We start from the raw sequence: 26,432 nt of genomic DNA on the forward strand, positions 1-26,432 counted from the left end.
GAGCGCGGCCGGGAGGCTCCAGAGGCCGGCGGAGCTCAGGTGAGCGCGCGGGGCTGGGGGCGGCGCCCAGAAGGGGCTGCCCGGCGGGACGCCCCTCTCTCCTCGGCCCCCTGTCCCGTGACTCGGCGCCTGCTCGCGGCCGTGGGAGCTTCCGCGCGCTGATGCCCTTCCTGGCCCCGGTAGGGGTCCCGGAGGCAGGCTGGAAGGGGCTTCCCGGGGGGACGGGCTCACGTGGGGGGAGGTCGGACAGCGCCCCCCGACCTCGAGGGCCGGCGGCCGGCGGAGCTCAGACAGCTCAGTCGCTGTCCCAGAAAACGAAGCCAGCTGCTGGGGGTGCCCCTCGGGGTGGGTGCGGAAAGGGCTCAGGGGAGCCCCCGGGACAGGCGGACTGGAGCAGTGGGGAGCGGGTCCCTGGGGCTGTTCGGGGGACACACGCGGGTCCCAGAGGGCTGTTTGCAGCTTGGGCAGCTTGTGGGCATGGGCGGCAGCCTGCCAAGACTCGGGGTGCCCTCTTGGTGTGTCCTGGCAAAGGGACTTTGCTTGGTGGGGGTGTCTGGACCTGCGGGAGCGGGGGCCTCCACGCCAGCCCGGCGCATGGTAGCTCTGGGGAGGTTTCTGTCCCCAGCAAATCTCTCTCCAGGCCCAAGACCTCGGGGGTCTGGACGTCTGGGCACCTGGAGACAAGCTGAGGTCGCCCCTTTCCTGGGGTGTCGGTGGCCCAGCAACCCCGAGGACTCCGAGGTCTGACAGCTTACAGCCCCTTGCCCGCCCAGGCCCCCAGGCGGAAGCAGCCCCTGAGAGCTCACCCACTGTGCCTGTGGGCTGGACCCAGAGTTCTGTCCACCTGCCCAGCCACCCTGGATTCCGCTGGGACAGAAGGCAGAGCAGCCGCCGCTGAGTGAGACGCACACTGGGAAGCCAGCCTCCAGCAGGCCTGACGCAAGGCCAGAGGTCAGGCAGGAGGGCGGTGGGCAGGGCTGAGCCAGGGCCTGGGGAGGGGCACCCGTGTGCCCAGGGAAGGGCAGGTGGGGCGGGTGGAGGCCCGGTCTTACCGACCTGCCTTGGCACGGAGTGGGGGAAAGAGCAAGGGTGCGCCCAGGTGGCCTTCAGGGACTACCTCTCCTGCGGCGGCCCGCCAGGGCGGTGAGGCGGGTGCCAGGCAGTAGACGGTCCCCCCCAGACTCCCTGCAGTTCCCAGGCCCCTTGCTCTCAGGCACCCTCTGGGGTCCTCGCTGGGATCTGAACCAGACCAGCTGGACTTCAGCTGCTTAAACTCCAGGAAGAACTTCGGGGGGATAAGTTGGGGAGATCAGCGTAGCGAGGCAGCCACAGCTCCATCCTGGGCCCTCTGAGTCCCGCGTGTAAGCTGCATGCTCCGGGCGGCCCCCTGTGGTCCTGGGAGCTCCAGCCGCGCGGGTCTCCTGGAGGATGGGGCAACCCCTCCTCAGCCCCGCGGCTTGCAGGGCGGTACAGGGCCTTCCTGGGTCCCTGTCTGTCTGGAAGTCACTAGGTGGGAGGCCACCTGGATGCCCCCACCAGCTGCTTGGCCCTGGCAAGCCCTTGGCCCCCTCCCGTGTCTCCATCTGCTTTTGGGCAGAACCCCAACGTCAGAGGCTTTGGGGAAGAGCAGGGGAGGGGAGCGGAAGCGGGGCGGTGCGCCGTCGGGCCGGGCGGGCAGCCCATTCTGTTCACATGGAGCTGGGTTTCCCTGGGGACCGGTGGCCTGCCCCCAGCCCCGCCCCCGGCCCTCCTGGCCTCGGCGCGCTGGGGGAGGGGTGGACGCCGGGCCGCCTCCTGGACCCCTGCCCCTGGCCCTGCCTTCCCGGACGGGCGGCCTCGGTCCACTCTGGCGCCGGGACGGGAGGCAACAGCTGCCCTTGGAAGAGGTGGGTACCAGGGCTGCCCACCGAGGTCGGGGCAGGGCCAGGGAGTGCTAAATGTGCACCCCCGCCCCCCGCTGGAGGAGGAGCTCTGATCGGTCAAGGTGACCCGAGTCTGACCCCAGGCACGGTGGCCGCCCTGGAGAATGAAGGGTCCCGGGGCTCCCAGGCAGTAGCGCTCTGAGGGCCGCAGAAATCGTGGGGTTTCCTGGGCCTAAGGGAGGCTGCCCTAAGGGGGAGGTAGGCCAGAGGGGAGGGGAGTGAGGGTGCTGAGCCTGGGGGGCCAGGAGGCAGGTGCGGTCCGTGATTCCTCGGGGACCCGGCCCCAGGGCGGCCCCTTTCCAAAGTCCCCCGGCTCCATCTCTCTGCGTCTCTACCCGCAGCCTCATCGAAGCCCTGGTTCCGAAGCTGCCGGAGGCAGCTCCCACTGGGATGGTAGTGCCAGCATCTCTGAGAGCCGCAGGGGGCCCAGCAACCCAGGGGGCACCCTAGGCCTCCCACAGCCGCCACTCAGCGCGCCCTCCCGCCCCACAGGCCCCACGCCATGGGCGGCTGCTTCTCCAAGCCCAAGCCAGGTACCTCTTCCCTTCTTGCCTCCCTCCGTCCCTCCCCCTCTGCCTCCGAAGTAGGTCAGACCCGGAGGCCGCCGAATGCTAACACTGTGGGCAGGGGGGGCAGCTGGAGCCCTCTTTATCTGGGGCTCAGGGTGCTGGCGGTGGGAACGACGGCAGTGCCTTTCTCAGAGAGGGGAGGGGAGGCTTCCTCCTGCTGCTGGGGGCAGGCGGGTGGCGGGGGGAGGTCTGTCCCCCTCAGGGCTGAGGAAGGGGGCTCTGGAGAGAACTCAGCCGCCATGTGACCCAGGGCATGGGAGCAACCTCTCTGAGCCTCACCCACCCCAAAAATATATAAGCCTGAGCTCTCTAGACCACTCAGAGGTGGAGCGGACAGGTCCAGCCCTGCCATCTCTTCTGACCACTGTGTGACCTTGGGCCGCCTCCTAGGCCTCTCTGGACACACTCCCCATTGGTGGAGGACATCCCCACCCTGCCAGACCCAAGCACTTAGGCCCCCTGCCCGCTCACCCAGCTGCCCTTACCTGATAGCCGGCGGCTCCACAACCTGAAGCCCGCGAGCCTTTTCTCGTCTCCCTGGGCCTGAGGAGGAACCTGGGGGCCAGGGGTGCCAGTCCGGGAGAGGCCCCCTGCGTCTGGTCCCCGCTCCCAAGCTGCAGAAACCCAACCCTTGGGCAAAAGACGCAATTGTCTTGACCGCGACTCCCGCCCGTCGGCAGTGGACCCCAGGGTGCTGGCTGGCCTTGTAGCAGGCTCCTGCAGGGCTGCTGGGCTGGCTGGATGCCCTGGCCCAGGGGGCCTCCTGCTGCTCTCGGAGCCCCGGCCCCAGGACCCCCAGGACAGGGGCGGGTCACTCTTACCACACCAGGGGCAGTGCTCTCGAGCTCAAATCCGGTGCCTGCTCCAGACTGCGTGGCCTTGGGCAGGCGACGTCGCCTCTCTGAGCCTCTGTGTTCTCACTGTGAGACGGGCCTCGTAACTGTGCCCCGCGCTTGCTGGTGCGCTTGGCACAGGGCTCGGCACCCGGGAGGCCCTCGCAGGACGCTGTTCTTTCCTGTCTGGGGGGCGGGGCTCCCTGTGGGCTGCGGCAGGGGGGGCAGGAACTCAGGGCCCCGGGGCCCACTCGGGGCAGGTCTGGGGTTTCAGCTCGTGGGAGTGAGCGCCTTCCGGCCAGGAGAGTTCTCTGGGGGTCCCCAGCCCACAGGGAGACCAGAAGGAGCACAGAGGCTCGGGCGAAGTCCTCCCTGTCCACCTCCAGGGCACGCCCAGCGCAGCCCGGGCCCGGGAGCCCCGCGTTTCTCGGGGAGTGCTCCACGCCCGTCCTTCCTGAGCTCAGAGCTCGGGAGCACGTGCAGGCCTCTTGGCATCTGGTCGCCTGCCTTTGCCGTTGCTGCTGCTGCACTGGGTCTCCATCGCTCTGCCCGGGCTTTCCCTGGCTGCAGCCAGCAGGGTCCGTCCTGCATCACGGTGAGTGGGTTTCTCGTCGCAGAGCAGAGGCTCTAGGCGTGCGGGCTTCCGTGGTTTGGGTCCACGGGCTCGGCAGCTGTGGTGCAGGGCTGAGCCAGTCCGTGCTATGTGGAGTCTCCCCAGACCACAATCCCCTACACCGGCAGGCAGACCCTTACCCACTGTGCAACCAGGGCAGCCTCGGCCACCTTCCGGTCATTAGGGCACTCTGGTACTCAAAGGCTTTCCCTCTTTGCCGTGGCCACCAGGAGGCTCAGAGCTGAGCAATGAAACGCATTGGGCGTCTGCCCTAAGCTGCATGTATTACTGCCTTCAGCTGCACTGCCCCCAAGGGGGTGAGCTCTGCTCTTTCATTTTACAATGAGGGCATCTGCTGAAAGGGGCTAAGGGTCCCGCACGGCCCCCGCCTTGGCGCCTTCCCGTTAGGCCACATCATCGAGCGCCTCGGGTCTTCTGTTGGAGGAGGGAGGGTGAAAGCCCCTTGGCGTGGCTGTCCTCTGGGCCCCTGCAGGGCTGCTGCTGTGAGCTCTGGTCTGTGCAGCTCACGTAACTGGTGTCAGCTGAGCCCACAGTATGTTTGTTTTTAATTCTTCTGAAAACATTCGATCGCTGTTACTTCGAGTGTGGAAAATGAAGGCAAAAGCCCAGCCCACCCGGAGGCCCCCACTTGAAGCAGCAGCTTCAGCGCAATGTGTGGGCCGGCCCTTCTTGCCCCCGGAATCAGGGAACCAAGCTCAGCCCTGACTGCAGCTTGGGTGGGGCGGGTGGGGGCGCTGGATGGACGGATGAGGGGCCGGGCCAGGCTGGGGGGTTAGGGCAGCGTGGCGGGGGGGCGGCCAGTGGCAGCGGCCCCTGGGCTGTGTCTAGGAGGACCAGCAGGGCTGAGCTGTGCCAGAAACAGACAAGGGCCCAGGCCAAGGGGACCACCGCTTGGGCTGAGGCCCTGAGGAGCCACCTGGGCTCTTTGCTTCTGGAGGTCAGGTCTAGGGGGAGGGGCCTGGGGGCTCAGGGGCCCAGGGCTGGGGGCGGGGGGCGCCCACGCTGCACCAGAGCTCAGTGCCCTGCGCTCAGCCCCGCTCCCTGCAGCCACGGGCCGGGAGGCCGGATTATCGCTGCTGAAAATTCTGTTTATTGTTCCCTTCTAATTAGAAAAATACCCGAGGCTCGAGTCGGGAATTTGGAAAATGTGGAGAAGTATAAAGAAAGTGATAATCTTGCTAAGTGCCCCTCCTAGTCAGCCCCACGGGAGGGGGGTACGCCTGCGTCCTCCGCACGCACTGCCCGGGTGGGGTCCACCCCCAAGGCCCTCTGCACTCAGTACCTGGCAAATAATGAAGGGTTCTCCAGCTGGCAAGAGCAGCTATCTCCAGTTGAAATTATGTAGCATATACACTTTTTTCTTTTAATTTTGAAAAAATTTCAAACCTCTGCAGGCCTCGGTTACCCAGGTTCACTCAGGGACCTTGACCCGGGCTGCGTCCCAAGTTTCTCGGGCCACCCCCATCCTCCATGGTGGCTGTGCCCTCGGAGTCAGGGTTCCGGCCCCAGATTCTCGCCTGCATGTGGGTTCCTGGAGAAGGGGCCGCTCCAGGCAAACGCACACTGCTGGTGCCCCTGGCTCAGTTTGTTAGTGAGAAAAAAAACGCACAGACATCACGTCGCGCTTGCCCAGGGCTCCCCCAGCACCTCCGCTCGGCCTCCCACTGGAGGGGTGAGTGAGGGATGGGCTGGGCTGGAGGCTCACCCACACCCCGCCCACCCCCAGTGGAGCTCAAGATCGAGGTGGTGCTGCCCGAGAAGGACCGGGGCAAGGAGGAGCTGTCCACCAGCGGCAAGGGCAGCCCCCGGGCCTACCAAGGCAACGGCGCCGCCCGCCACTTCCACGCGGATGAGCGCCTGCCTGCCCCCCACCCCTACCCTGGTGCCCAGGACTGCGTGGAGGCCGCTGTCTGCCATGTCAAGGACCTGGAGAACGGCCAGTGGGTGCTGGGCCTGGGAGGGCATGGGAGGGGGTGGGGCACGGCCTCGGAGGCTGCTGCTGGTCTGGGGCTGGGGGCCGCTCCCTGGCCTCTGAAGGCAGCACCCCCCCCCACCCAGGATGCGGGAGGTGGAGCTGGGCTGGGGGAAGGTGCTGCTGGTGAAGGACGGGGAGCTCCATGCCCTGGGCCACAAATGTCCGCACTATGGCGCGCCCCTGGTGAAAGGTGAGGTGTGGGTGCCCGTGGGGGCCCCATCTGCTGGTGGGGGGCTCTGGGGCTGTGGGGACGGGACCGTGGTGCCCTTGGAGCCCGGCCTCTGCTGGTGGCCCAGCCCTGCCCCCTGCAGGAGTGCTGTCCCGTGGCCGGGTCCGCTGCCCCTGGCACGGCGCCTGCTTCAACGTCAGCACCGGGGACCTGGAGGACTTCCCGGGCCTGGACAGTCTGCACAAGTTCCAGGTGGGGACTGGCGTGCAGCGGGGTGAGCCCCTGGGGGTGCAGGGGCCAGAGCACCCCAAAGCCTGGGCCTGAGCTCCGCAGCCCTTGCAGGTGAAGATCGAGAAGGAGAAGGTGCACGTCCGGGCCAGCAAGCAGGTAAGGGCGCAGGCTGGGGACTCAGGCAGGGAGAAATGCGGCTCGAGGGCCTCTGGGTCCCTGGGGCGGGAGGGAGCCTGGCAGGCCGGCCGAGGGCTTCCCCGGTGGGGAAGAGGCACCACCGGGGCAGGAGAGCCTGGCCCGCCAGGTGGGCACAGGGGGCGGCAGTGAGCCCCGCTCCCAGCTGCCCCCAGCGAGCCGGCCGCCCCCAGGCCTTGCAGCTGCAGCGAAGGACCAAGGTGATGGCCACATGCATCTCGCCAAGCGCCGGCCACAGCGTCAGCACCAACGTGCTGATCGTGGGCGCAGGTTGGTGCTGGGTCCTCGGGGCAGGGCGGGTTGGGGAGAGGGCTCCTGACACCCGTCCCCCCCCCGTCCCCTCCGCTCAGGGGCAGCTGGCCTGGTGTGCGCGGAGACGCTGCGGCAGGAGGGCTTTTCAGACCGGATCGTGCTGTGCACGCTGGACCGCCACCTTCCCTACGACCGGCCCAAGCTCAGCAAGGTGGGCAGGGCGCGAATGGCTCTGAGCAGGGCCAGACCCTCGCCCCTCTGCCCACAGTTAGGTCCCCCGGGGAACCGGGCGGCTGCCCTCTCTGCCCGTGCCAGGCCTGTCTGTGGTGCCCAGGAGGTCTAGTTGGCAGAGTTCCGCCCTGGAGCCTCTGTGTGGCCCAGGCTGCCCCGCATCCACGAGGCCTCGGTCCTCAGCTGCCAAGGGGACGCTGGCCGCCTGGCCCCATCTCAAGCCAGTGTCCCCGGCAGTCTCTGGACGCACAGCCGGAGCAGCTGGCCCTGAGGCCCAAGGAGTTCTTCCGAGCCCACGGCATCGAGGTGCTCACCGAGGCCCAGGTGTGGACGAGGGGAGCAGGCTTGGGAGGGCTTCCTGGGCACCGTGGAGGGTGGGTGTGAGGCCCCTGGAGGTGTGGGTGTGTTCCACACCCCTCTGCCCAGGGGCCCAGGCACCCAGGGATGCCCGAGGCCTGGGGGAATCATAGTACACACAGGGCCCCAGGGTAGGGTTAGGGTTAGGGTTAAGTAGGCCCTGGGGCTTCAGGAGGGCTTTGAGGAGGAGGTGGGGCTGAAGTGTGAGAGGGCTTGCCTGGTGCGGGGAGGAAGGTTCAGCGGGTGGTGGAGCTGCCCAGAGGGCCTGGCAGGCGCGGAGCGTGGTGGAGGCCATGCTCTTCCCCCGGGGGTCTCAGGTGGTCACAGTGGACGTGAGGAACAAGAAGGCCGTGTTCAAGGATGGCTTCAAGCTGGAGTACAGCAAGCTGCTGCTGGCGCCTGGGAGCAGGTGGGAGGGGCCCCGCAACCCCCGCCAGGCAGAGGGCTGGGGGCGGGGCCGGGAGCCGCCCCTCTCCCCAATTCTGGCCCATCTCAGCCCCAAGACCCTGAGCTGCAAAGGCAAAGACGTGGAGAATGTGCTCACCATCCGGACGCCCGAGGACGCCAACCGCGTGGTGAGGCTGGCCCGGGGCCGCAACGCCGTGGTCGTGGGGGCCGGCTTCCTGGGTGAGCAGCCGGGGGAGCCTGGGGTGGCGCTGGCAGGGGCGGTGCAGGGTGCCAGCCCGCATCACCCCCCCTGCCCCAGGGATGGAGGTGGCCGCCTACCTGACTGAGAAGGCCCACTCAGTGTCCGTGGTGGAGGTGGAGGAGACCCCCTTCAGGAGGTTCCTGGGGGAGCGTGTCGGCCGCGCCCTCATGAAGGTGAGCCCCCCTGGGGATCCAACCGCGCCGGGCCCCCGCCTGTCCTGTCCCTCCTGTCCAGCTCTCACCCCTGCACCCCCGCCCCACCCACCGCCTGACAGATGTTTGAGAACAACCGTGTCAAGTTCTACATGCAGACTGAGGTGTCAGAGCTGCGGGCCCAGGAGGGCAAGGTGGGCCCTCCTCCACTCCCCTCCATCCCGGCCCTTCTGTCCCCTCTCCTGTGCCCCGGAGCTGCTCACCCGCCCCGCCACTCTCCGTAGCTGAAGGAGGTCGTGCTGAAGAGCAGCAAGGTGGTGCGGGCCGACGTCTGTGTGGTGGGCATCGGTGAGTAGGGGGCGGGCGGTGGCAGGGAGCAGGGTCACCCCCTCTTGCTCAACGCTGACCTCGGGCCAGTCCCTTCCGCTCCCCCAGCCTGTCTGACCATACCCACCGGTCAGGGCTCTTGGAGAGTCGGTACTTGGCCTGGGCTGGCATGGGGCATGCTTCTAGTGACGCCTGCCCAGTAACTGCGTGGACACAGGTGAGGCTCTAGCTGGCCCCTGCTCCAGCTGGGGGAGGAGGTGGCACGGGCTGGGGGAAGGTGCGGATGCCCACCCCCACCAGGCGCTTCACGGAGACCTTCTCGGAGGGGGTACCTGAGGCCCGATGGGAGACACACAGGGTCTCTGGGGATGCACACAGAGGGGACGGGCTGTGAAGGCATGGGCTGGGCTGGACTGCTGTGGACACAGGGGCCCTGTCCTGCCAGGCGCTGTGCCTGCCACAGGTTTCCTGAGGCAGAGTGGCATCAGTCTGGACTCCCGAGGCTTCATCCCCGTCAACAAGGTGGGGCCGCTGGGGCAGGTGGGCAAGCTGCCGGTGGGGTGGGGGAGGACCCCCTTGGGGTGCCTGTCCCACCCATGAGCCCCGCGCCCCCCCCACAGATGATGCAGACCAGCATCCCCGGCGTGTTTGCAGCTGGCGACGCTGTCACCTTCCCTCTGGCCTGGAGGAACAACCGCAGAGTGAACATCCCCCACTGGCAGATGGCTCACGCCCAGGGTACCGCCAGCCCGGTGGCAGCAGCCTCCCCCCGGGCCCGCCCCTCAGCTGCTGCCTGTGGGCCCTGCTCCTGGGGTCTGCCACTCAGGGCCCTGCAGTGGCCCATCAGGCCAGCCTCACACAGGCGATGGAGCCGGCTTGCTGCCACCTCCTTCCCTAGACCCCTCCAGCATCCTCTGGGCGCCCAGTTCCGCCGCCACAGCGCCCCAGCCCACTACCCCTGCCCCAGCCTCTCCTTTCCCGCTGTTCTCAAACATCACGTTCCTCAGAAGTCCTCACCAACCCATGCACTCACCGGGGGCTGGGAGGTTAGTAGGACCCAGTCCAGCTCCCCACTGCATCCCCTTTGGGCCACCCGACAGACTGTGAAGCTGGCTGCCGCCTGCAGGCCCCTGGGAGGTGGCTGTCTGGGCCTGGAAACCCACGTCCCCCTCCCCGTGGGCGGTCACTGCACACACCTGGTCCAGGCCCCTCAGCTGCCGGTACAGCCAGTCAGCTGCTCAGGCCGGATGGCCAGACGCCCTGCGCCCTCTTCTGTTCTCGTCACTCTCGCGCCGTCTGAGCCTGAAGCCCCTCTCTTGGTGCCAGCCTCTGTTCAGGCCTAAGGTCTGCGGTTGGTGCTAGGTTTGAAGGAACACAAACTGCTCATATCAGTTCAGTTCACTCACTCAGTCGTGTCCGACTCTTTGCGACCCCATGGCCTCCCTGTCCATCACCAGCTCCCGGAGCTTGCTCAAACTCATGTCCATCGAGTCGGTGACGCCATCCAGCCATCTCATCCTCTGTTGTCCCCTTCTCCTCCCGTCTTCAATCTTTCCCAGCATCAGGGTCTTTTCCAATGAGTCAGTTCTTCCCATCTGGTGGCCAAAGTATTGGAGCTTCAGCTTCAGCTTCAGCATCAGTCCTTCCAATGAACACCCAGGACTGATTTCCTTTAGGATGGACTGCTTGGATCTCCTTGCAGTCCAAGGGACTCTCAAGAGTCTTCTCCAACACCACAGTTCAAAAGCGTCAAGCTTTTGAACTGCTTGTATAATTGATGTTTAACCAGGAGGGTCCAGGGGACGGTCACAGACATCCAACTGCAGGGGTCCGACAGGACCCCTCGATCAAAGAGGGGAGCCACGCCCCCTTTCTGTCTCAGACGCTGACTCAGCCTGTCGTCCTTGCTCCCCTGGACACTGGTGCCCCGTTGTCCCGCCTCCCTCCTGAGACCTGACCTGTCTGGTGAGGTGTCTGAGTCACACCTGACATGGGTGGCCCCGGGAAGCCGGCCCCTTCCGGACCCAGTCCAGGCACTGGACGTCAATGGCCAGCTTTGGGCCCCGCGTGACCTCTGCACCCATCATTGGCAAGCAGGGATGGGCACTCCCGGTCCCTGCCCCACATATCAGAGGTCCCCGGAGAGCGGGAGGGGGCGGGCAGGCAGTAGAGGGGTGGCAAGGCCTTGGGGCGGAGCGCTCACGACCGCGGGCCCCACAGGGCGCGTGGCGGCCCAGAACATGCTGGCGCAGGAGGCGGAGATCAGCACGGTGCCCTACCTGTGGACAGCCATGTTCGGCAAGAGCCTGCGCTACGCAGGTGCCAAGGGGTCCGGCTGAGGGCGGGGCCCAGGTGTGGCGGAGCGCGGGGCGGGGCCAGGAGCACCCGGGGGCGGGGCCAGGAGCACCCGGGGGCGGGCCAGGAGCACCCGGGGGCGGGGCCAGGAGCACCCGGGGGCGGGGCCAGGAGCATCCCGCGGCGGGGGGCGGCCAGGAGCGTCGGAGGGTGGTACTAGGAGCGTCTCGGGGCGGGGTGAGGAGCATCCCGGGGGCGGGACCACGGCGGCTGCAGGTGGAAGCCAGGAGCTCGCTGGCGGCGGGGCCAGGACCCCCTTACAGGTCCGCCGAGGGCATCGTGGGAAGGGCGCTGCACGCGGACCTGGTGAAGCCACGTCCCCTCCGCCCGTCCTGCAGGTTACGGAGACGGCTTCGACGATGTCATCATCCAAGGGGATCTGGACGAGCTCAAGTTCGTGGCTTTTTACACCAAGTGAGAGCCATGAGGGTGAGGGGGCCACTTGGCCGGGAGAATTGCTGCTCTGGAGGAGCCAGCTTCGCCAGGCGGTGGGCCGAGGGGCAAGGGGGGCCAGCTAGGCGGGAGGCCGGCCAGGAGAGGGGCACAGAAGTGGGGCACAGCCGCCCCGCGGGAGGCGGACACTTCATCATCTGAGGTCAGCTCCTGGAGATGGGGGCTGATGGCCTACTTTTACACCGAGGACAGCGACACTGGGGTCACTGGACAGAGGGTCACTGGTAGAGGGCGGGGTCCCAGGACAGGTGTCAGCCGTGAACCCCACTGGGCAGGAGCCTCACGGGGTCCCGCGGGACCGGAAGCTGTGCTGGGCCAAGGGGATGCCAGGTGGTCATAGCATTCCCTCGGTCCGGAGTGGGAGCCTCCCTGAGCCCCAGCTGCATCCGGTCTCCAAGGACAGGGGCTGCTGCTGGCAGTCCTCAGGCTCGGCCACCTCTCCCTGCAGGGGCGACGAGGTGATCTCTGTGGCCAGCATGAACTACGACCCCATCGTGTCTAAGGTGGCTGAGGTTCTGGCCTCCGGCCGCACCATCCGGAAGCGGGAAGTGGAGTGAGTGTGGGTGCTGGAGGCCCCGGGGAGGGGGCAGACGTTCCGGAGGCCTTGGTTCAAGCTGCCCACGGCAGTGAGCTGCCCCCACAGCCTCCCGGGGCTCTCCCCGTCCCCCCATCAACCAGCTTGAAGCTCCCAGGGCTACGGTGTCACGTGGGACAAGGGTTGTGGTTTGGGAGCAGGTTGCTTATTTGTGCTCTTGTGGATAGAAGGGAAGGAGGCCGTGTCCAGGGCGCGGCCAGTGCTGCAGGGAAGGGTCAAGACCCACTGCCAGGGCAGTCACGGGGCCCGGGACACCCCGCTGCCCAGAACACAGCCATGGAGAAACGTGATTCTCATTCCTCCTGGGGACGCCCTGGCAGTCCTGGGGTGGTTGTTCGGCGTCTGAGGGACACCGGGCAGCAGCCATTGCTGCTGTAACCTCACCCTGGCACGGCGCCACCGGGACTCACCCTGTGGGCTCAGCCGACCTGCAGAGACCCCCACACCCCACACCCATCCCAGGGTCAAGGAAAGCCTGGAGGCCACGGGACAGGGGGGCTCACGCTGGAAACCGGGAACCAAGGGAGGGGCAGGAATGACAGGCTTCTCCCGGGCCTTCTCTGTCTCTCCCTCTTGCCTCGAGAAGGCTGTCTGTGCTGCTCAGCAAGTACGTGCGTCCTCTCCTTCCTCTGGGCCTTTCCCACCTCAGCCCGGAGCCTGCGCCTGGTGGTCTCCCCCTCTGCCCACGGGCACTTCCCCACCGGGCACCAGGGCCACACACAGCTCCCGCTGCTCCTGGTGCCCAGGGGGAGCCTGCCGCCCTCTGCCCTCACGCCTCCTCCCTCGTTCCTACAGGACCGGTGACATGTCCTGGCTCACAGGGAAAGGCTCCTGAGTTTGCACACAGCACGGTCTTGCTGGGGCGTCAGGGACAGAGGCTGAGCCCCGGGGGGCAAGTGCCAAGCTACAGTTCCCAGGACCCCAGGGGGCAGACCCTGAGCGCCCTCAGTGCTTGCCTTCGGCTGCCTGGCTCCCCCCTTCCCCCACCCAGAAAGGCCTCGGTCGCCTCCAGGAAATGCTCACCACCCAAGGCCTCCGGTGCTGAGGACTGCTGGCAGTGGTGGGGTGGGGGTGGGCGGGCTGGCCTCTTCCTCTACTGGGACTGGTCCCCTGTGGGACCCTGCAACGTACTAGATATTATCTTAACATTAAAACGCACACGTTTGCAGAGCTGTGTGACTTCCACTATACCCGGGCAAACTCTCACGGGGGAGAAAGCAGATCACGGGGGACACAGGCAGGACCAGAGACCAGCGAAGTGTCACACGGAGGAAGCCTGGTCTAGGAGCGCCCCGAGGAGGGAGCAGCTGATTCTGCACCCCCCGGGGATTGGGGAAGGCGCCCCCGCAGATCGAAGCCCTGGGTCTGGATTTTGAAGGAAGGGCACTGCAGGTAGAGGGTGCCAAGAGTTTGAAACAGGAGGTCGCGCTTGGCAGTTCCGCGGCGCTGACCACATTAGGGCCGAGGACTGGGTCTCGTGGCAGCCTAAGCTTCCTGAATGCCCATTTCGCAGATGAAGCAGCTGAGGCTCTGCCTAGAGTAGGACCGAGAACCCAGAGCCTCCGCACCACGCTGCTTCGCAACGTGGAAGGAAGGCCGAGGGGAGCGGAGATGCCGGGGGCCGGGCTGGGGACTCAGCAGGAAGGGGACGGCGGCGGGGACCACGGGGGCCGCTGCGAGCCCGGAACCCTTCCGTCCGGGATTCCGGGCGCGGCGGACAATCGCGACAGAGCCACGGGCGCAGGGCATGCAGGGAGCCGCGCCGGGGACATGCGGGCCGTGCGGGGCTGCTGCCGCGTCCACGTACTCTGGAGCCGAGGGTGAGGGGTACCGCGCCCCGCGGAAAACATTTCTGGGGAGACCACCATGAGCTCGCCGCTCAGGCCAGTGGGTAGAGTCCACCCGAGACTCGCCCAGGAGTGCGGACGGCGCCGGCCGGAAGTGCGCGGTTGAACCCGGAAGTGCGCGGCGGAACCCGGAAGTGCGGGCGCCGGCCGGCGCAGGGCTCGCCGGGAAATGTAGTTCTGCGGGGCGGCTCGGGGCGGCGGCCGCGCTTCCCGCGGCCCCCGGGTCCCATCAGCCGAGGACTCGGCATGGCGGGGCCGGGAGGCTCGGGAGGCCCGATCGGGGCCGGGGCGCTGGCCGGCGGCGCGCGGTCCAAGGTGGCCCCGAGCGTGGACTTTGACCACAGCTGCTCGGACAGCGTCGAGTACCTGACCCTCAACTTCGGGCCCTCTGAGACCGTGCATCGTTGGCGACGCCTCCCGCCCTGCGACGAGTTCGTGGGGGCTCGGTACGGCGGGGCGGGGCCCCGGGGCTGGGGTGTCCGAGCAGGTCTCCGGCGGGGCACCGGCGCGAGGCCGGGCCGCGCTGTCCCGGGGCCCGACGCGGTAGTATTTGGGGGGCGGGGGGGGGCTGGTGATCAGGGTTAGGGGAAGGGGCTTCCGAGGGGACCCCCGAGTGCCCGGGGCTGAAGGCTACGGCCACGCTGTGTTTGTGGATGTGGAGCTGGAGCCCCGGGGCTCCGCAGTGGGGTGGGAGAGTCCGGGGTCTCCACGCGCGGAGCCCTTTGAGGGTGCTGGTGGAGCTTGGGAGTCTCCACCGATCTTGGGGAGGAGGGTTGTTATCCGACTTAGGTGGTAGCCCCCCGCGCCAAGTCTGGTTGGCGGGTGCCCCCCAGGGGCGTCCTGGCTTGACGGCCGCCCGCCCCTCTCTGTCTGCAGGCGCAGCAAGCACACAGTGGTAGCCTATAAAGACGCCATCTACGTGTTTGGTGGAGACAACGGGTGAGTCTGGGTCTCAAGGGAGGAGCAGGGTGGTGGGGACTTGGTCTCTGCAGCCCCACCGCCACTCTTCCAAATGAGAGCTAAGCCCTGGGCCCAGCTCCCGAATCCGTGAGGCTCTCTCAGCGATGGGGAGCACACACTGAAGTCAGGGAGCCGGCCCTGTCCTGCATGAGTGGACGCAGCCTTGAAGGAGACGCGTCTGCCCCGGCCGGCGCCCCGGCCAGGCGCTGCTCCTTCCCCGCGCCCCACGCGGGCGGCTGACGAGCTTCAGAGAACACAGATTTCCTGCCTTCCAGCGTTGCTCACTTGCACGAGGGTTTCCCTACGTTTCGCGGCACATGCCTGGCAAACAGCCTTTCCCGGTGGCCCGTCTCCACCCCACGACGGTTCCCGGTTCAGTGGTGGCTGGCTTCCTTCTGTGAAGCAGCTGCTGAGGTGGCCCTTGGTCTGTGCGGCCGCGTCCTGCTGCTGGCCTGGTTCCTCCAGGAGCTGCGTCTCCCCGGAGAGACGGAGCTGTCTTAGCAAGGGCGGGGCCGGGCCGGGCTACCACAGCAGGCCGGCAGGCTTATTCTGCACCAGGAGAGAGGAAGAGTCTGGAGCAGAGAGATCCGTGTGGCAGGACTGTGCTGCCTGGAGTCTGCTGGGCTTCCCTGCCGCGTGCACCCCGGGTGTACACAGGAGAGGCCAGGGATGGCCCCCGGGGCTCTGGAGGGTTGGGAGCCAGCGGGGTGTGAGGCTGAAGTTGGGCTCCTGGACACACAGGGCTTGGTTGAGGTCAGCTTGGTGGCTTTGAGAACGTGGCTTCAACCCTCCACTGCCCCGTGTCTCCTCTGTCGAAGGCGGTGGGCTTCCGCCTTGCTTTTGAAAGGTGCTCCTGAGGGTCAGTGAGCCCCGGGCTGTCAGGGTCCGGGACGCAGGTGTCCCCGTGGGGCGGGCGCTGTGGGCACAGACCGATCCCGCCCTTGAGCCTGTCCGCCCCTCTCCGCCACACACTGGCCTGTAGCTCAGGCAGGCCTGGCCTCTGACGGGCTGTGGCCGCAGTCCCACAGGATCCCTCCGTGGGGCCTGCACACTGGGGAGAAGGGGCTTCCAGCCTCTCTGCCCACGCGCAGCCGGCTGGAGCATGTTCCTTCTTGGCTCACAACCCGGCACGGCCCCCTCTTTGGGGAAAGGCGCGCGCCCTCCTGGCAGCGTGTGAGACCCTGCACGCGTGTCCACAGCGCCGCTGCCCTTGCCTGTGTGGTACTGGGCACCCTGCCTCACTGTGACTTGGCTGCACGTGAGGACCCTCCCCCTGCCTCCCTGTTTCCCACCCTCCCTGCCCCTCCTCTGCATCTCCTGGGATTGAGGCCTCCCCCCCACCCCTCAGACCAGCTGGACCAGCCGGTGGCCTCCCCTCCGCTTCTGCCCCTCTTCCGGCTCCACTGGTCCTCAGAGCAGCCGGATGTTCGCTGGGTCTCTCCTTGGCCGGGGCTGGAGCTCTGTCCCAGCTCTAATTCCACACATGTGTGCCCTTGGCGGGAATGGAACGCGGAAGAGGCGTCCATCCCCAGGGGTTTACTGCAGCCTGAAGGAGACTCCCGCGAGCCAGAAAAGGCCTAGTGGCCAGCGCAGGGCCGGGGGTGATGAGTCCCCCACCCTGTGCCGGGGACACAGCCTTTGAGTGACAGCTGTGTAGCCGGAAGCAGAAACATTTTCTCTGCAAAGAGACACTAAGAAACAGAGAAGGATTTGTCTCACTTGAGCTGGAACTTTGTAAACAGCGCAGAGTGGCTCCTCCTGCTTAGAGGGGTGCGCAGGGGCGAGGGAGGGGCCGGTCTCTCCTGCTTCTCTGCCCGTGGGGCGTGGCCTCAGGCCCTGTGGTCGCCCAGGCTGTTTCCTCAAGGGGGAGCAGAGGCGCAGGCCTGGCCCACGGGCAGGGGTGCTGGGCTCTTCCTGGGTGGACGCCCTTCTCGCTCTTCCTGTGAGGGCTGGGGGGTAACGGGTGGGTGGTGTTAGGTGGCCTGTGGTTCTGCTTGTGCTTTATTGTATCTCGAATGTGGTTATTATCTTGGCTCTGCCATAAAGAGGCGACAGGAAGAGAGAGAAGGCATGGGGCCTCCCTGACCCGCTGCGGCCTGGGAGCAAGAGTGGGGTGGCTGGTGAGACGCAGGGTGCCTGGAACCAGGCGTGCGTCCCGACCCTGGGCGGGTTGGTCCCGCATCCACGGGGAGCTCCCTTTGGGGTCCCGTCTCTGGACCCTCGAGCATCAGCTAGCTGCCCTGGCTGAGCCTCTCAATCAGCTGCCCGTGTCCATCCGCCGGTCCCCACTGTCTTTCAGGAAGACGATGCTCAATGACCTCCTGCGCTTCGACGTGAAGGACTGCTCCTGGTGCAGGTGGGAGCCCCCGGCCCAGACACGAGCGCCCCCGGCCGGGTCCCGCGCGTGCAGGCTAGAGGTGCTTCAAGGAGCTGATGACCGCATCCAGCCCCTCTCAGTGACCCCTGGCCTTCTCTTTTCTTTCTGCTTCCTTTCTTTTCTGGTCTGAGGCTGAGATTGGATTTTCCGAATCTTGTGATTTTAGGGGATCCAGTTGTGGGTCCTTAGGTTCTGCTTCAGGAGAGCTGTTCCATCACCAGCTCCATCTCCCAGGCCAGGGGCTGCTGTGGGAGCCCACTGGGGGGCCGTGGGCTGACGGGTCCTTCCAGGACTGTCTCCGCCACTAGAGGGGCCACCCAGCAGCTGCCCCCCACCCTGCCTTTCCCCAGGCCCATCCCGTTCCGGGAGGCCCCGCACAGGCAGCGGGCAGCCCGCAGGTCCCAGGCCCTCCCTGCTGTGTGGCCTTGGGCAAGACGCACGCCCTCTCTGAGCTCTGGGTGTCTGTGCCCTTCTGCTCCAGTCCAGCCCCGCTGGGGGCAGCTCCCAGCCGAGGGGAGGAGAAGATGCCGGGGCTAGGAAGTGTTGGGCTTCCTCCTGAGCTGTGCCCACTGCCGGCCTCTGTAGCAGCTCTGGGCCCTGCCTTCCGCGGGGTTGGGGGGTCTCACCGCCCCGCCTTTGACAGAGGAGGATGTCTGGGCCTGAGACTCGCAGCGGCACCCTGCCCAGACCCCCAGGAGGCGCTGGGGTCAGGTCAGTTGGTTTGGTGGTTCTCTCGCACTTGGTTGCAAACTGTGTGCGGGAGTTACGGGTGAACTGGAAAATCACTCTCGAGACTTTGAATTCATGGTTAAAAATTGCTTCAGTTAAAAGTCTGAAAAGGAGCAGCTAAGTCGCATGGACACCTGCGCTGCAGAGCACGGCCCAGCCTGGGGCTGCAGGGGGGATGGCTCCAGAGGGGCCAGGAGGCCAGCGCGAGATCCCACTGCGGAGATCCCACTCAGCCCCGTCTGACTCTCGGCGGCCACATGGGGTGTGCGCCAGGCCTCCCTGTCCACGGTCTCCTGCTGGGGGTCTGTGCTGCGTCGCTTCAGTCGTGTTCGACTCTTTGTGACCCCGTGGACTGTAGCAACCAGGCCCCTCTGTCCGTGGGGCTCTCCAGGCAAGAAGACCGGAGCGGGCTGCCCTTTCCTCTCCCAGGGCACCTTCCCGACCCCGGGATTGAACCTGGGTCTCCTGCAGCTGGCTTGGGGGCCGCATTGCAGGCCGATACTTCACCCTGAGCCGCCAAGGAAGTCCAGTGTCTCTGGGAGTTTGCTCAGATTCGTGCTCACTGAGTTGGTCATAGAGAAATCACAGAAAATTACTCAGAGGCGTAACTGTGGGGAAGGTGGGGAGGTGTACCCTCAAGCTGTGGATAGTGGTTTCTGGCAAAGGGATTATATGTGAGGTTTTGTTTTTCCCTTAGTTGGCAGTTTTTTTAAGGCTTCTATAATGAGAAAGCAGAGAGCAGTTTGGGGGTGATGGGGCTGCCCCCCGCTTGCACCTGATGCCCCTTCCCCCCTCAGGGCCTTCACCACCGGGACCCCCCCGGCCCCCCGATACCACCACTCCGCCGTGGTCTACGGGAGCAGCATGTTCGTCTTCGGTGAGCGCCGCCTCCCGTCGAGCCTCGGCCCCGGGCTGTGCTGGGCCAGCCTCTCTATGCCCCATCCTCCAGCGCCTGTGCTGGGTCGGGGGCCTCTCGGGTCCCCTCCCCCAACCGTCCTGATCTCCAGGGGGCACCGTCTGCCTCTGCGCCCGGCTGCTGTCCCCAGAGCCTCGAGCAGGAGCTGATGGGCGGCAGGGGTCCTGGGAGACGTGCTGACCGAGGGCAGACCCCGCCCGTGCCCACCGCCCCCTGGGTTTGCAGACTGAGCTGACGCCCCGGGCTGTGGGGGCTTCTTGCTCTCTTTACAGGGGGCTACACTGGCGACATCTATTCCAACTCAAACTTGAAGAACAAAAACGACCTCTTTGAATACAAGTTTGCAACTGGCCAGTGGACAGAGTGGAAAATTGAAGGACGGTGAGACTGTGCTGAGACCTTTGGGGTTGTACGGGCTGTCATGCTGGGTCTCGGGGGGCGGCGGGCCTGGACTGGCTTCTGTGGGGTTACAGATGAAGGGGCCTTCCGGGACGGCCCAGGGGTTAAGACTGCCTTCCAAGGCAAGGGGTGTGGGTTCGAACCCTGGTCAGGGAGCTACGATCCCACTTGCCTCGGCCAAAGGACGAAAGCCCAAGACGGAAGCAGTGTTCCTAACCCTAACCCTAACTCTAAAAGCTAAGAGGGGCCCGCAGCCTGAAAGTGAGGGCCCGCAACGGCCGAGCTGGGAGCCCGCAGCACCCGCCAGCTGGCCCTGTTTGCCCATCCCTGGCTCTCAGCTCCCCTGGACCCCTCCGGAGGGTAGGGAGACCCAGTGTTCTGCGGACGGCCTCCTCTGGCCCTGCTTCACAGGCGCCCCCTCGACACCAGGCAGGGGCTTGGAGGGGGCTCTGTGCCCTTGGACGTGTGACTCCTCGTCCAGTGCCCATGCGGGCTCAGACTCTGCCAGGTCCCTTATTCCCAGCAGCCCGGGTCAGCGGGTGTGGGCACGTTCGCCCCAGGGCGGTGGGGCTCACAGGGCTGGGACCCGGGCTATGTGGGGCTGTGCGGCTCAGCTCTGCCCAGGGTGCCCCCAGCCCTGCCCTCCACTTGCCCCAGGCTGCCAGTCGCCCGCTCGGCCCACGGTGCCACGGTGTATAGTGACAAGCTGTGGATCTTTGCCGGCTATGATGGCAACGCCAGGTAGGCCGTGGCCAGAGACACGCCGGGCGCAGAGCGGCCCGCCTGCCCCGGGGAGGAGGCACGAGCTGGGTTTCCCAGGAGGCTGGGTATGTGGATGCGGCTGGGGGAAGGCCACTGAGTGGAGGCCCCCCCGCCGGACCCCCACCGGGGACAGGCGCTCTGGCACCCCTGAAGCTCCTGGGGTGACTGAAGGCATGGTGGGCCCCACACGTCTAGACTGCTGGCCAAGGACGCCCAGGACCGTAGCTGGTGTCCTCAGAGCTCAGAGCGGGGGAGGCAGGCGCCTTCCTGCTGTGGAACGTCAGCGAACGTCGACGTTGCTGTGTTCTGATTACAAAAGCACCAAGCGCTCAGTCCCCAGGACCCCAGCCAGTTCCAGAAGCCCCGAGTGCCGCAGGCTTCGTGGTGGCCCCCGGGGCCTCCGGGCAGCCCCCAGCCGAAGCCCCCACCCCAAGGCCGCTCTGTAGTCCCCAATCAGATTCCCTCCTGGGGCCGTCTGTCCCGGCCGGGCCCAGGCCCACCCTGACCTCCAGCCCAGCTGCGGGGCCCCACCCCCTCTGTCCCGATGCAGGTTGAATGACATGTGGACCATCGGCCTCCAGGACCGGGAGCTCACGTGCTGGGAGGAGGTGAGGGCCGTGGGCTGGGGAGGCCGCCTTGCTCCGGGCCGGGAGACCATGGCCGAGCCTGTGACTGCCATAGCTGGGGATGATGCATCCTTCCTCAGACACGATGGGGGCGACTGCTGTTGGGGTCCTGGGTGGCCTGTCGCCCGCTGCCCTGCCGCCCCTGTCGTAAGGCACCCCCGCTGTTCACCCTGGGCCCGTCCACGTGGGGCTTTCAGCTGTTGTGCGGACGCGGGCTGTGAGTCCTTGGGGTGAGCATAGCCCCAGCTCAGCGGCCCGGGCCGGGCGCGGGCTGAGCGGCCTCCCCACCCCGCAGGTGGCCCAGAGCGGCGAGATCCCGCCCTCCTGCTGCAACTTCCCGGCCGCCGTGTGCAGGGACAGGATGTTCGTCTTCTCGGGCCAGAGTGGGGCCAAGATAACCAACAACCTTTTCCAGTTCGAGTTCAAGGACCAGACGTGAGTTCCCTGCAGGCGGGGCCCCCGTCAGCGCTCCACACCCGTGCCTGGGGGCTGCCCCTGTGGGCCCCACACACAGCTGGCCGCCTTGGCCCAGGGCGCTACTGCAGCCTGGATGGCCGCCCTCTGGGTCCCAGCTTGAAGAGAGCCGCCCCCTGGCCCTCCACTGCTGCCTGCTCTGTGGGGGGCAGGGAGGCTGAGACGGACCCCACGGTGGTCCTGAGGGGCCAGACAGGGCTGGTGCCGGGGTGGACTGGGGCGGGGGGCTCAGCGCCCAGGCGGAGGCTGCGGGCGGCAGGAGCTGCCGCCTCATGGATGGTCATATGCAGCGTGAGCCCGGCTCGCAGGTGGACACGCATCCCCACCGAGCACCTGCTGCGGGGCGCCCCGCCGCCCCCGCAGCGGCGCTACGGGCACACCATGGTGGCCTTTGACCGCCACCTCTATGTGTTCGGGGGCGCGGCCGACAACACCCTCCCCAACGAGCTGCACTGCTATGACGTGGACTTCCAGACCTGGGAGGTCATCCAGCCCAGCTCGGATAGCGAGGTGAGTGCGGCCGGCCTGCGGTGCCCCCGGCGGCCGGCAGCAGCGAGGCCAGGGTGCCCAGGGCCCTCAGCGCCGGACGCTGCGGCCCAGCCCTCTGCCCTCCACTGAGCACCCGCGCAGTAAAGCGCAGCAGCGGTGTGCGTGCGCCATGCCGGGCACGTTCCTGGGATGTGCGCGTGAACGGGGCCTGCATCCCGTCTCCGCTGTGCCTGGGGGAGCCCCCGTCCAGCCCCTCCTACACCCACACTGTGGCCCCAGCACCCATCCACAAGCTGGGCGGGGCCAGCAGCGGCCTCCTGCCGCCCGCCCAGCCATTGCTGAGGGCCCTGCTCGCGCCTATTGCCCCCAGGTCGGCGGGGCCGAGATGCCAGAGCGAGCGTCCGCTTCCGAGGAGGTGCCTGCTCCCGGCTCCGAGGAGCGGACCGGCTGCAAGAAGTCCCGGGACGTGTTCGGCCTGGACTTCGGCAGCACCACCTCCAGGCAGCCCTCCCTGCCTGCCTCAGAGGTGAGGCCCGGCACCCTCCTGGCCCCTGCTGCGCGCCCCCCCCCCCCCCCCCCCCCGCCCTTCACTCACGCCCTGGAGCCGGTGGTGTGGTCAGGAGACGGAGGCTTGGGGGTCACCCAGCACGTGAGGGGAGGCCCGGAGCCCACGCCCCCTGGCCGGGCTGCAGGAGTGCAGGGCGTGGCGCCTGGCGCCGCCTCGCGGGGCACAGGGTCTATCCTTCCCTTTTGCGCACACAGGCCCCCCTTCCCCCCACACGTGGTTTTTCTGGGGAGGGGGGCGTCTGGTCTCCTGTCCTGTGATCCCCCGCTCTTCCAGGCCACTGGTGCCGTCCTTGTTTACAGCCAGGCCGGCGCGGGGCCTCAGGCAGCTCCGCCGCCGGACACCCCCGCGCCTTCCTTGTCCCCTCCGCCGACTGACCCCTTTCCACCCAGCTGCCCAGCGGAAGACTCTTCCACGCGGCCGCCGTCATCTCGGACGCCATGTACATCTTCGGGGGCACAGTGGACAACAACATCCGGAGCGGGGAGATGTACAGGTTCCAGGTGGGGCGGCGGCCGCCGAGGTCGGGCTGGGGGCGGCCCGCCGCGGGCCCGGGGAGCCTGGGCGGCGCCGCGCGGGCCGGCAGCGCGCTCTCTGCTTGCAGTTTTCCTCCTACCCCAAGTGCACGCTGCACGAGGACTACGGGCGGCTGTGGGAGGCCCGCCAGTTCTGCGACGTGGAGTTCGTGCTGGGCGAGGTGGGTGCTCCCCCACCCCCCGTGCCCGCCAGCGGCCCCTGCCCCGGGCCCCGCCCTCCGCTGAGCCCTGCCTCTCCCCGCAGAAGGAGGAGTGCGTGCAGGGCCACGTGGCCATCGTCACGGCGCGCAGCCGCTGGCTCCGCAGGAAGATCGCCCAGGCGCGGGTGAGGCCGCGCGCGCCCCGCGGCGCCCCTGCCCCGGCCCGTCCGCCGCTTCCGTGGCGCCCTGAGCCCTCTTCCTCTGCCCACAGAAGCTGGAGGAGGAGGCGGCCCCGGCGCCCAGGGAGGGCCCTGTGGCTGCTGCGGGAGCGGCCCGGCCGCCCCTGCTGCGCGTGGCCATCCGCGAAGCCGAGGCGCGGCCGTTCGAGGTTCTCATGCAGTTCCTGTACACCGACAAGATCCAGTACCCGCGGAAAGGTCGGCGCGCCGCGACGGGGCGGGCCCCGGTGGGTGGGCCCCAGGCGGGCAGGCGGGGGCGGCCTGCGGCTCCTGGGCCCCGTTCCCCCCGCGCGGCCCGAGGCTCAAGGGGGCTCTGGGGGCGCAGGTCACGTGGAGGACGTGCTGCTCATCATGGACGTGTACAAGCTGGCGCTGGGCTTCCAGCTCTGCCGCCTGGAGCAGCTGTGTCGCCAATACATCGAGGCCTCGGTGGACCTGCAGAACGTGCTGGTCGTGTGCGAGAGCGCCGCCCGGCTGCAGCTGGGCCAGCTCAAGGTGCCGGCGGGGTCCCCCGGCGGCCCCCACCCGCGCCCCTCCCGCTGCGGCCCGACCCGGGGAGCCTGACCCGGCGCCCACCGCCTGTGTGTGCAGGAGCACTGCCTGAACTTTGTGGTGAAGGAGTCGCACTTCAACCAGGTGATCATGATGAAGGAATTTGAGCGCCTCTCCTCCCCTCTGATCGTGGAGATTGTGCGGCGGAAGCAGCAGCCGCCGCCCCGCGCCCCCTCCGACCAGCCGGTGGACATCGGTAGGGAGCCCTCCTCTTCCGAGGGCGGAGGGCACATTGGGCACAGGGTCCAACCGCAGGCGACTCATGCTCGGGCAAGGCGGAGCCCCGCCAAGTGGGCTGGGCGCCAGGGCTGCACCTCCGGAGGTGTTCCTGGGGGCACATGGGCCCTCGCTGGCAGCTGCTGCCCTGACTGGGGCGCCAGGCCTGAGGGTCTGTCTTTAGTGGGCCAGCTTCTCTTCCAGGTGCGCCCAGGTCTGGGGCCTGGTGACGGGTGGGCGCGGCCCTCAGATGCTCGGTGCCTCCCTGCCCTGTCCCCACCGAGCCGGGAAGGGACCTTAGGCTCCTTCACCACCTGGCCCCGGCTCCAGGTGACACAGCACAGGGGTGGGCGGGCTCCGGGGGCCAAATCACGGAGGAGGCCGGGCTGTGGAGTGGGGGGCGGAGCCCCAAGGGCCAGAGCGGGGGGAGGGGCTTGTGGGGGGCGCGGCCACGTGGCAGACGCGCAGGGGGCGGGCCTCAAGCCCTAAGTCGGGAGCAGCCCTCTAGCAGGCTCCCTCCACACCCCCAGGCACGTCTCTGATCCAGGACATGAAGGCATACTTGGAGGGCGCGGGCGCGGAGTTTTGCGACATCACCCTCCTGCTGGACGGTCACCCGCGGCCAGCCCACAAGGCCATCCTGGCCGCCCGCTCCAGGTGGGTGGGGTGTGGTGCGTGGGCGCGGGGTCGGGCGCCGGCTGCCTTGCTGAGGCTGCCTGCCGCCCGCAGCTACTTCGAGGCCATGTTCCGGTCCTTCATGCCCGAGGACGGCCAGGTGAACATCTCCATCGGGGAGATGGTGCCGAGCAGGCAGGCCTTCGAGTCCATGCTGCGGTACATCTACTACGGCGAGGTCAACATGCCGCCCGAGGACTCGCTGCATCCTCGCCTCCGGGCTCCCGGCGACGCCCGCCGGCCCTGCCTGGCCGGGCGGTTTCCCAAGGCTTCCTGGTGGCCCCATCTCCCCTGAGCCCTCGGGAGCAGCCAGTCCAGCTCAGAGGGTTCTGCAGCCAGGAGGGACGGGGGGCTCTGAGGACGCGTGGCTCCCGGGCACGTCTGCTGTGTGCTGGTCGGAGCCAGGGAGGGGGAGGATGGGTCTGCAGGTGCGTGGGGGACTTCCCTTGGGAGAGGAGTCTGGGGTGTTCTTTGGATCCTGAATTGGGCCCTGGACCCCCAAGTGGTTCAGAGCCCAGGCAGAGGACAGGTCTGCCCTGCCTGGATGGGAGCCCAGCGTCCTGGTGGTGGGCGGGCCGCCATGTCCTGAGGCCCTCCGCGGGGAGGGGAGGCAAGCTCGCTTGGCCGGCGGCTCCTTAACCAGCTCCCAGCTACCTGTTCTCAGCGCCGTACTACTACGGCTTCTACAACAACCGTCTGCAGGCCTACTGCAAGCAGAACCTGGAGATGAACGTGACGGTGCAGAACGTGCTACAGGTGGCCGCCCTGGGTCTGGGCCTGGCCCTCCGCGTCTTGGCGGGGCGGGGCGGGGCGGGGCGGGGCGCCGGGGCAGCGCCGCTTAGGGAGCCCGCTTAGGGAGCTCGCTTAGGGAGCCCGCCGTTGCAGATCCTGGAGGCGGCGGACAAGACGCAGGCCCTGGACATGAAGCGGCACTGTCTGCACATCATCGTGCACCAGTTCACCAAGGTCAGGGCTCAGGGCGCACCCCCCTTGTCGCCAGCCAGGTCCGGGTCGGGTGCAGGGGACTGGAGCCTGGCCCTGGCAGCAGTGGGCGCTGGGGATAACCACACGGAGAGGTCCACACGCTGGCCGCTCCTCACCCCACCCCCCCATCCCCGAAAGACCGTGGTCGCCTGGCCCGGGGCAGAAGGGAGCACCTGGCTCCAACCTCTGGCCTCTGGTTGCCTCCGCAGGTTTCCAAGCTGCCCACGCTGCGCTTGCTGAGCCAGCAGCTGCTGCTGGACATCATCGACTCGCTGGCCTCCCACATCTCAGACAAGCAGTGTGCAGAGCTGGGGGCCGACATATGAGGGCCGAGCGATGCTGCCCCGCCCCACCCCGCCCGCTGCAGCCCGTGCCACTCACACTTGGGCCTCCAGCTGAGGGGCCCAGTGCCCAGAGCCTCCCAAAGGGGGCTGAGCGGACACGGCGGTGCCCCAAACGCCCCTCTCGTTGCTGAGGACACACATCCCCCGGGAAATGGACAGTGAAGCAGGCCTCTGACTCGCGCCCGCCCCAGGGTGGGGTGCCAGGCTTCAATGGTGAGACCACCACAGGGGGAAGCACCTGGCCAGGGGCCCAGAGGGGCAGAGGAGCCCAGCAGGGAGCTGGCTTTGGGTCCCCTACCATCTTGCAGGGGCCCAGCATGGTTTGTGCCTCCCGCCACTGGGTCATGTTGCCAAGGCGCCTTGATGTGGGCTGCACAGCAACCCCTGACCCTCGTCAAGGTCGGTGTAAGTAAGGGTCCTGTCCTGCTACCCAGAGCTTGGGCAGGTGGAGTCCAACTCCAGATGAACTGTGAGGCGTGAAGGGCTCTGAGCTCAGCTCCCAGCCGGAGGGGTCAGCACCTCCGGACGGCCGGGCACCCCCCGGCGTGGGCACACATCGGGGCCCTGGGTGTCCCAGAATGAAGTCGGAGACGTCCCAGGTCCCCGCCTGCTCCCACCATCTACTGTCAATGGGCTAGCCTCCATTAAAGGCACAGCAGCGCTACCTGCACCCACAGCTCACCGCGCAGTCCTCCCACGGTGA

The 26,432-nt window shown here is 67.5% G+C and overlaps 2 protein-coding genes across 12 annotated transcripts; both read left to right on the forward strand.

The window, feature by feature from the left end:
- On the forward strand, window positions 1-13,067 carry AIFM3 (AIF family member 3). Of its 8 annotated transcripts, XM_069557381.1 has the most exons (21): window positions 1-39; window positions 774-951; window positions 2,264-2,455; window positions 5,685-5,898; window positions 6,017-6,123; window positions 6,245-6,354; window positions 6,445-6,489; window positions 6,702-6,798; window positions 6,879-6,991; window positions 7,249-7,335; window positions 7,686-7,777; window positions 7,865-7,995; window positions 8,075-8,190; window positions 8,292-8,363; window positions 8,454-8,517; window positions 8,942-9,018; window positions 9,117-9,234; window positions 10,717-10,815; window positions 11,190-11,265; window positions 11,753-11,857; window positions 12,695-13,067. In XM_069557381.1, exons 3-21 carry the CDS (start codon window positions 2,425-2,427, stop codon window positions 12,732-12,734), a joined length of 1,794 nt encoding a protein of 597 aa, XP_069413482.1. In that variant the 5' UTR covers window positions 1-39; window positions 774-951; window positions 2,264-2,424; the 3' UTR covers window positions 12,735-13,067. The 8 variants fall into 8 exon arrangements, with proteins under 8 accessions (XP_069413482.1, XP_069413480.1, XP_069413476.1 ...); XM_069557380.1 differs by lacking the exons at window positions 1-39; window positions 774-951; window positions 2,264-2,455 and having other exon boundaries at window positions 5,604-5,898; XM_069557376.1 differs by lacking the exons at window positions 1-39; window positions 774-951; window positions 2,264-2,455 and having other exon boundaries at window positions 5,604-5,898; window positions 6,017-6,354; window positions 6,445-6,798.
- Window positions 13,067-26,399, forward strand: LZTR1 (leucine zipper like post translational regulator 1). Of its 4 annotated transcripts, none has more exons than XM_069557371.1 (21): window positions 13,067-14,192; window positions 14,623-14,685; window positions 17,006-18,203; window positions 18,610-18,689; window positions 19,001-19,109; window positions 19,785-19,868; window positions 20,440-20,497; window positions 20,811-20,950; window positions 21,298-21,499; window positions 21,849-22,004; window positions 22,436-22,546; window positions 22,648-22,740; window positions 22,824-22,904; window positions 22,991-23,156; window positions 23,284-23,453; window positions 23,550-23,706; window positions 24,257-24,383; window positions 24,456-24,605; window positions 25,052-25,157; window positions 25,287-25,367; window positions 25,595-26,399. In XM_069557371.1, the coding sequence occupies exons 3-21, from the start codon at window positions 18,070-18,072 to the stop codon at window positions 25,709-25,711; spliced, it is 2,322 nt and encodes a 773-aa protein (XP_069413472.1). In that variant the 5' UTR covers window positions 13,067-14,192; window positions 14,623-14,685; window positions 17,006-18,069; the 3' UTR covers window positions 25,712-26,399. The 4 variants fall into 4 exon arrangements, with proteins under 4 accessions (XP_069413472.1, XP_069413471.1, XP_069413474.1 ...); XM_069557370.1 differs by having other exon boundaries at window positions 13,625-14,192; window positions 17,006-17,062; XM_069557373.1 differs by having other exon boundaries at window positions 13,928-14,192; window positions 17,006-17,123.
- Window positions 26,400-26,432: the final 33 nt, after the last annotated feature.

This window comes from Ovis canadensis, chromosome 17 (assembly GCF_042477335.2).
Source record: "Ovis canadensis isolate MfBH-ARS-UI-01 breed Bighorn chromosome 17, ARS-UI_OviCan_v2, whole genome shotgun sequence".
Classification (NCBI taxonomy): Eukaryota; Metazoa; Chordata; class Mammalia; order Artiodactyla; family Bovidae; genus Ovis; species Ovis canadensis.